At 36.9% G+C, this 9,180-nt stretch overlaps 1 protein-coding gene across 1 annotated transcript; it reads right to left on the reverse strand.

Annotated features, from left to right (window-relative positions):
* Positions 1–1,469: 1,469 nt before the first annotated feature.
* Positions 1,470–8,596, reverse strand: LOC134657309 (methyl-CpG-binding domain protein 4-like). The gene is made up of 2 exons (XM_063512883.1): positions 8,309–8,596; positions 1,470–2,239 (listed from the first exon to the last, which is right to left on the reverse strand). The coding sequence occupies exon 2, from the start codon at positions 2,229–2,231 to the stop codon at positions 1,512–1,514; it is 720 nt and encodes a 239-aa protein (XP_063368953.1). The 5' UTR covers positions 2,232–2,239; positions 8,309–8,596; the 3' UTR covers positions 1,470–1,511.
* Positions 8,597–9,180: the final 584 nt, after the last annotated feature.

Genomic DNA, 9,180 nt, shown 5'->3' on the forward strand with positions numbered 1-9,180 from the left:
TCACGTATTGCTTCGCTCAGCCTGCCGAAGGTGTGTGTACTGTGTAGCGTTTAATATATGTAACACACGAAAAGGTCCCTAAAAATAATAGTACATATCAGTCAGGTACACAAGTAAAATTGTTTCAACACAATAGCTCTCTTTATTCTTTGAAATCAGTAAGCAAATTGCATTTTCACCTCAGCAGCTCGAACAAGGGTACTTTGCTACTTAAAAACAGTGAGCAAAATCGCATTTTGGTCACTGAGTGAGACAAAATGAGCAAAAAGCGATTTTGCTCACTCAGTGAGCAAAATGCGATTTTAGTCACTGATTTTAAGTAGCAAAGTACCCTTGTTCGAGCTGCTGAGGTGAAAACTTAATATCTTAAGAAAACATGAGTAAATAGGTAAGTGATGAAGAAGGAATACATTTTTCGGGTTCTCTAATATGTTCTCACTGCTGAGGTGAAAAGTTTTGTGAACTACACGAGATCAAAGTTATTTACATCTCGTGCGCTTTTGAGTCCCTTACTACGCTCAAGTTTCTAAATTAGATTCACTCGCTACGCTCGTGAATCCAGTATAGAATCTTTCGCTTGCACGGGACTCAAAATAAGCACTCGAAGAAATATCAAACTTTGATCTCTTGTTGTACAAATAACTATTTATCCTCTAGATTGCAAAGTAAGTATGTACTTTGGAGCAAATTTTCTGCCTGCCTTGCGTCCATTTTCCTAAACACTCACTCTCTTGCATAATATTCGAGCTATGGAGACTTGGAGAGGCAGATAAGGTTCAATCAATAATTATTACTACTTTTTAAGACAACACTTACATTATGACTTTATGACTGAAATGATATCAAATATCAAGCACAAATGTTTTATTATCTATTATTATATGTACATATTATATACGGCGTATAATATATTATAATACTGTAAAGCTAAATGAGTATTAAAACTATTTATCATACCAATCAGTCATGATTCTTATCAGGTAGAATAACTTTTCTATATAAGCATGTAAGGTTGAAAACTTTTATTTTAATTAAATAAAGACAGTAACTATAAAAACATGATAATGTGTGGTATAAATAAAAAAAAATATAAAATTTGTTTTTTTGTGTGTGTAATGGTAATTTTTATTTTGTCTGGCAAACTAAGTCCTATAACGCGTCTGTCAAAATTTTTTTTCGGTAGTTACAAGTTTTTAGTGCCGTATTTTTTTGGCAGTTTACATACAACCACTACATATAAGAGTCTGTGCGGACAGAGAAGAGTCGTGGAATGTATGGGGCCCAATACATTCCACGACTCTACTCTTTCCGAACAGCGTCTACATATACTTACATCAAAATGAAGACCAAGAGTAAAAGAAAGCTCTGTTATATGTACTTAAATCCACACAACCTCTTCTAGTTTATGCTCGTTATAATCTTCTTAAAAAGACTAGTAAATGGCTTACAGATGCAAATTACTTAAGTACAGATTAATGGAACGTTTTTCACATAATTTACAGTGTTTACTTTTAGTCAACATTCCTTAACGTAATGCTATAATATTTCAACGCCGGGTCCTCGATAACGTACTCACAGTCGGCCACTCCGTTATCCTTCAAAAATTCCGTTCCACGCAGCCAATCCAAATACAGCTTCAAATACCTATCCTCAGGGTCTAAATCTGTGTGCCCCAAGCAAAATATCCTATACGCATCTTCCCCGTACTTCCCTATGCCATAGAGATCGCTAGCCCGCCGCCATTTTGACGAAACGAACTGATAAGTCAACTTCCAAATCATATGCCCTCGTTTCCTTAGTCCTAAAGTATCAAAAAAACGTTCCAATGACATAGGCACGTCGTTTAAAACGTGATACGGGGTGGGATATTCTTCGAAGAATTTTTGCATGTGGGGCCTAGCGGTTTTGCCTGATGTCTTCGTTAAGAAGATGGTTGCTATTAATATCGCCCAGGGGTTTGTAGAGAATTCTTCTTCGAAGACGTAGTGCGGTGATAGTGGCATTTCCCTCGGTGTTATGTTATAGAAGGGGTCTATTTTGATTGGTTCTTGTTCTTGTATGGTGAGCTGGGAGAGGCTGAGTAGGTCCGCGTCGTCGAGGGAGCATTGGCTAAAATCTTGGGATTCTTGAGAAGAATCTAGATTTGTTGATAGTGTTCTATTGGGACTCTTCGCTGGTAATGTTGAGTCTTCTTGGAAGAACCTGCTGACGCAAAGCTCGGGTGTTGTCATGTTGGAATCTGAAATAGATAAATGTATGTCTATATTCTAATTAAATCAAATGAAAAATAAGAAGGGTGAAATTTGACATTTAACCAACTAACCCGCGTCGCAAAAAGAAAGGTTATTTTAGATGTTACAGTGGGACCTCGCTTTAGATATATTATACTGTCTGACTGTCTGTGGCACCGTAGGTACTTTAAGCTCGCAAACGGTTGAGCCGGTTTGAGTGCGGTTTCCTTATCGAGTCTTGTTTTGAATTGTGTGTCGATTCGGTTGTATGGATTGATTAGGTTTTAACTCACTAGATAGTGTTGTAACACTGTCTCGGCTTTTTCATTTAGTTAGCATAGTAGATATGTACTATAAAACGGTTAATTAATCCCAATATAATCTTAGATTTTTTTAAGAGAAAAATAATGGTCAACGATCAACGATATAAACGGGAGTTTTCAAGAAAATTACCATTTTTTTTTTTAATTACTTAAATGATCATTGCACTATAGGTAGGTATAATAATGGCGACTGGTCTGGCCTAGTGGGTAGTGACCCTGCCTGTGAAGCCGCGGTCCTAGGTTCCAATCCCGGAAAGGGCATTTATTTGTGTAATGACTTAATGAGCATATATTTGTTCCCGAATCTTGGGCGTTTTCTATGTATTTATGTATTTGTATATTATATATTATATATCGTTGTCTGAGTACCCAACACAAGCCTTCTTGAGCTTACTGTGGGACTTAGTCAATCTGTGTAAGAATGTCCTATAATATTTATTTATTTATTTTAACAATGTAAGTAACTAACTAACTAAAATTGAGACGATGAATTAATACCAAAGAATCGATTCGTAAACAGCCAATTCATCGAATCCAACACCCGGATGAAGCTTGGCAAAGTTCGATGGTGCCAAGGTACAAAAACTATTAAATCACACGCCGAAATACAAATCGGCATGCGTGGGTTTTGCCCGAGGCTCTTATATACCATCAACTACAGAATGTTCACAAAAACTTTACAATGGCAATGAGCGCACTGTATCCACGTACCACTTACCTCACTAGTTAGTGAGTAGTGAGTCACTACCTTGCGGTTCGTAAAGAAATTTTGCGCTGATTTACTATGTAAGTAGTAGAAGTTTTTGCAGAGATTTAAACATAGATTTTGAAGCAGAGTTGTGGGGAATAACACTAATTTATACATCACATTTTTACTGAGTATTATAATACAAATCAGCTTAATATACTACATTTTAGTATGTTAATCGAGTTATGTGAACTTTATGATAATTTGAACCTAACAGCCTTAAATAACTTGCCACGAATGAATGCCAAGTCCAAGTTACATTAAGTTCAATGACTTAATATACTACATTTTAGTATGTTAATCGAGTTATGTGAACTTTATGATAATTTGAACCTAACAGCCTTAAATAACTTGCCACGAATGAATGCCAAGTCCAAGTTACATTAAGTTCAATGAACTTTGGTGCCGCACCTTTTCAATCTTTTCATACATCCGATTTTATGTAACATAAACAGAAATAGACTAGACTAATTAAAGCTAATTAAACTAGTTTTTAAAATGATGTCACTATTAGTTGGGTAGTATTATTAAACTATAGGTATAAAAGCTAAAAAAAATGTTAAAATTGCTTGCACCGATTTTTTACTTGCTTTTTATTAACACACTTTACCTACATACCTATATTACTTTAGTACCGTCGAGCTGATCTGATGATGGAGCCAGACGATGGAAAGTGGAATTCTTCGGTGGCTACTAGTAGACCCCTCGAGAAAGGCCTCATACGAATATGGTTCATTTGACGAATCCAGTTCTTTGGGGGCATTAAGTAGGTAATAATTGTACTAATAAGTACCTAGATTGGGCAACAAATAAGTGTTTAATTTTTTTTTATGAAACTCAAAACTTTTTGCAAATTATTTTCTTTCAACTAAGTATCCTAATCTAGATGACAGGTGTTAAATAATACACAACGAGTCAACGACAAAATTAAAACTACTAATTTACTTCCCAACAAACCAAAACTTGTTTAATTATGGAACACGTAAATCACGATTACGATAATTTAACGTTATGCAAATAATTGTGTCCATGTTTACTTTGCAATTGCATAAAATGTGATTTTGTCATTTTTAAATGATTTGTAATCAGAATGATGAAATTATAGATAAGTTTGGTAGGTGTTAAAATAAATAGTAAACCAGGTAATGTTAAAAAATATATAAGTAGGTACCTAACCTATAGTGTATATTAATATGTACATAATGCAACAAAAACTCGCTAAAGTGAATTTGGGGTGATTGAATGCATAACAACCGTACTCGTACAAAGATTGGAACTTTCTTTCTCATTTATTTATAGACTTTATATCATAAGCAGAAATAATTATACTATAAGCAGAGATAACCCAAACGTTGGTAGAGTCTGTGCGGAAAGAGAAGATTCGTGGAATGTATGGGGCCAAATACATTCCACGGCTCTTCTCTTTCCGAACAGACTCTAATAATTTTATTTACCAGCTCCATTCCACTTTGTTCTACACTTGCATATTTGATATAATATTCTGCCTTTCCAAATATTTGGCAATAGTGCGAAACATAAACTAGGAATCCTCTAAACTGAGTTTAGAGCAATTATTTCATGAAACCGATGCTGCCAAAAATACGGGGGTGCGGGGGGACGAGGTGAGCGAATCTCGTGCCGTGATTGGTCCGTTCAAAGACACGGACTAATCACGGCACGGGATTGACTCGAATATGGAGTAAAACTACCGTATAAGTGGCAGAGGGGGTAGCGTTACTATGCTCAGTCTAGACTAGTCTAGAGGATGTCTTGTCTGTGTTGTAAAACAAAGCCAGCTGCGTGTTTGCCAGTTTATCCCAAAACAAATTAACATGAACTGTTTCTTTACTCAAGTATGTTTCAGAAGTCTCAGCACAGAACAAGTAGAATGGCGATGCGAGCAGGGTACGTGTCGCCGCCGGTTTTGAGCAAACGCTCGCATGCTACTCGCCCGCGCTGACCGAAAACGAAGTAAACATGCCTTTTTGCGCCACAATAACCTTCAGATTAAGAAGCCAGACATCAAATCTGTCTAAAGGAGGCGTATTCATTCACCACGCACACAAGTTTTTGCTACCGTTGCGCGAGTGTTAGTAAATGTGGAGAGGAACGAGCGGCGACACCGGTTCCGATACTAACTGCGGGCGATAGCCATTCTAACCTCTTTAATATGTTCTGTGAGTCTCAGGATCTTTGTCATGGAGATCACGAGACGCTATGTTGCGTCTCTGCATCTTAGTACGTGGAATTTAGTTATTTCGCAGTCCGTAAATAAATATATATTTAAGTTTATAACTGTGAGACAATTGTTTAAGGAAAGGCGCGCATGTATCATCATATCATGTATCTAAATAAAGCGAACATATTGCAATAACAATGAAATGAAGTTCCCGGATACGAGTAGATACATTTATCCGTAAGTTAAACTCAGAACATGTTCTGAAACTAGTTTTAATTATATTTACATCACACCACTTTGTTCTTCAAAAACGGATGAGAAAGTTACATTTTATCCACATGAGTGGCAAAGTAATCTGATGCAAATTTTGAGTTGTTCCGCCATGTTAGCTGGTAGAAATGGTTGAATTGACTTCAAAGAAGATGATTTTGAATTATAAATATTTAAAGGCGTTAATTTGGATTTGGTTGTAATGTTTTAGATTTATTATTTCCCCCGCGTTAATGTGGTAAAAAAATGTTTCACTCGGTAGCAAAGTTTTTTAACTCTCGTGCCTTGAAATTCTCGCAACGCTCAAGATTCCACTTTACGAACCACTCGATATGCTCGTGTTTATTTTGGAACCTTTTGCTTGCTCGGGTATTAATGTCGGCGGCAGATCGTAAAATCGGGCATATCGAGATATTCCTAGGCATATCATGAAACGCCGCCATTTCATGATCTGACTAAGATTAACCCAGGCGTATCACGATCTGCCTTATAAAAGAGGCGGCAGATCGGTCAGACCAATGTATTCGTTGATATTCCTAGCTTCATACCGGGCGCATCGTAAAATATGTAATTGATGAGATATTCCTAGGCATATCATGAAACGCCGCCATTTCATGATATGACTAAAATTAACTCAGGCAAATCACGATCTGTCTTATAAAAGATTCGGCAGATCGATGGGAGCCATGTATTCGTCGAATTCCTAGCTTCGTTCATACCGATCGCACCTTAAAATAATTGCATTTTTTGCCACTGGTGGCGCTGCATTCTATATGGCGCTGCGTCCGAGTCCAGTGTTGCCAGATCGTACCTTTTAATACAAGTTTACGTTCCTTTTGAGCCTTGAGTTTTGCTCGATATGGCTGGTGGTCGCGCTAGGCAGATCATGAAATGCCGGCGTTTCATGATCTGCCTAGGAATATCACCCCTTGAGGTTTGCACGATATGGCTGGTGGTCGCTAGGCAGATCATGAAATGCCGTCGTTTCAAGATCTGCTTAGGAATATCACCCCTTGAGGTTTGCACGATATGGCTGGTGGTCGCTAGGCAGATCATGAAATGCCGGCGTTTCATGATCTGCCTAGGAATATCACCCATTGAGGTTTGCACGATATGGCTGGTGGTCGCTAGGCAGATCATGAAATGCCGGCGTTTCATGATCTGCCTAGGAATATCACACCTTGAGGTTTGCACGATATGGCTGATGGTCGCGCTAGGCAGATCATGAAATGCCGGCGTTTCATGATATGCCTAGGAATATCACACCCTACTTATTTGATATGCCTAAACGTCGCTAGACAAATCGTCAAACGTTGATGTTTGAACGATATGGCTGGTAGTCGCTAGTCAGATCATGAAATGGCGGCGTTTCATGATATACCTAGGAATATCTCGATATGGCCGATTTTACGATCTGCCTCCGACATTAATATCAGCACGAGGCGTTAAACAACAACTTAGCCCCCTTGTAAAAAAACGATTACATCCATATAGAGCCGAGCCGGTCCAAGCTAACTGTGCGCCTATTTGGTAATAACATTTCAGTAGAAAAAGGAGTCAGGAGACTAATAGAAACTAGTAAAAGGTCTACAGGAATTTACAATATAATATCAGTCAGTATCTAATATTTGTTATGATCCATTTTATAATGTGAATGCCAAAAACATCTGGATAAACAACACTCATTAAGCCATTTTCATGCAGTTACATTCAGCAAGTGGTGCGTCATTGTCATGGTCAATTATTTTAATATTTAAATAACATTTCTCTACGAATAAAATTAAGTAATCCAAAATAGTAGTTAAAAGTAAATACCTATTGAAATACAAATTATCACAATAATGACTCACAATGAAAACTCTACTAATATTACTCTTCACGCTTAAACCGCTGAACTGATTTAGATATAATGTGGTACTTATGGAGATAGTTTGACGCTCGGGGAAGGACATAGGATATAGTTTTTGTCAATCATCATCATCATTTCACGCAGACAAAGTTGCGGGCAGAAGTTACGTCTAAAAATAAAACAACGGGTTGCACTCAGGGAGTGCCGGCAGAAGTGAAAACTCAATGACTAATACAAAATGCACTATGTATAATTGAGGTTAACGCCATCTAGCGTTAGCGTTAATTACTTGAAACCCCTAAGCACATCACTGTTAGTACTCCAGTTACGGTCACGTGATCGTCTTACGCTGTCTCGAGTTTAACATTTTTTTCCCCACCTCAAAAAGTGCACAGCGCCGCTAAAGAAGTTTTCACTTCAATAAGTATCAAACACAACTCTATTTATAGAGACGTCTGTGTTAAAGATTTCTAAGTATTTAATCATGAAAAATCTTAAAATACTGGAAATCCAACGCATTCTTCACACTTTCATAACGAGACACGGATTGTGATTGTAACATGAACATGCAAAATCGTAAGTGCCTTGGTACCATTCAAGATTTCGAATGAAAACAAAGCAACCATTCCCTAATACAATCGTTCCATTGTTAACTATCAAAGATAGACTGCCCAAGAATAGTTTGATTATATATAAAGTCCTACATACCGGAATCCCGAGGCTTTTTCTTAGTTAAAACTTAGTTAGTAGCGAGCTGCACCGGCCAGTCGACGCGCGCGCTCCGCGATATCGAGCGAACATAAAATTCGAAAAACAAAACATAAACTAAAAGGATCGATAACGCATTCGAATTTCCGTGAAAAGTTTTGAATCGAGAACACTGTTTGCAAACTTTGATTCTCGAGTGGTTTCGGAATGTTTCCGTGTGAGAAATAGTTTCAAGTGTTTGTAATTCAAAGACGATATACGCGACTAAGTGAGATTTTGTGCGGAAGTGACATCTCGACTGCTATTCGATAGAAACATTAACGATTATGGATGCTATCGACTGACGGATACGCTTGTTTAAGAATTAACGCAAGAGGTATGTTTTTGGAAACTAGAATTTTCTGGTGAATTTCTCAAATCCCTAATAACGATTTCATTAATAATGCACATGAGTAATATTTGTTTTAAAACATTATTAATAAAATACCTGATATGGTTATCATAATTATTTTTTACAAACCACAACTAACGCAATTTATATAGAACTCTTATGTCAGGTAGACTTACGATGAAATATATCAACCTGTGTAATAGGTACTATTATAATTTATACTTAATTATAAGACCTCGAGGCATTTTTCCTTTGTTTCATAATAAAACATAACATTATTTTATACATGTAATTAATAATAAGTATTTTTTTTTACAATATAAACCGATTAAGCAACGAAACTTATTTATACCTTTGTCATCTGGCCATTATTTTTTTGTGCAATTAAGACATTTTTGCAATTAGGCGAGTGCAAAAAGGCTTGTCGTCGTAAAATTGCCACACTCAATGCACTGCAAACACATATTTAGGTAGGTACCTA

The sequence above is a fragment of the Cydia amplana genome, chromosome 19, assembly GCF_948474715.1.
Source record: "Cydia amplana chromosome 19, ilCydAmpl1.1, whole genome shotgun sequence".
Classification (NCBI taxonomy): domain Eukaryota; kingdom Metazoa; phylum Arthropoda; class Insecta; order Lepidoptera; family Tortricidae; genus Cydia; species Cydia amplana.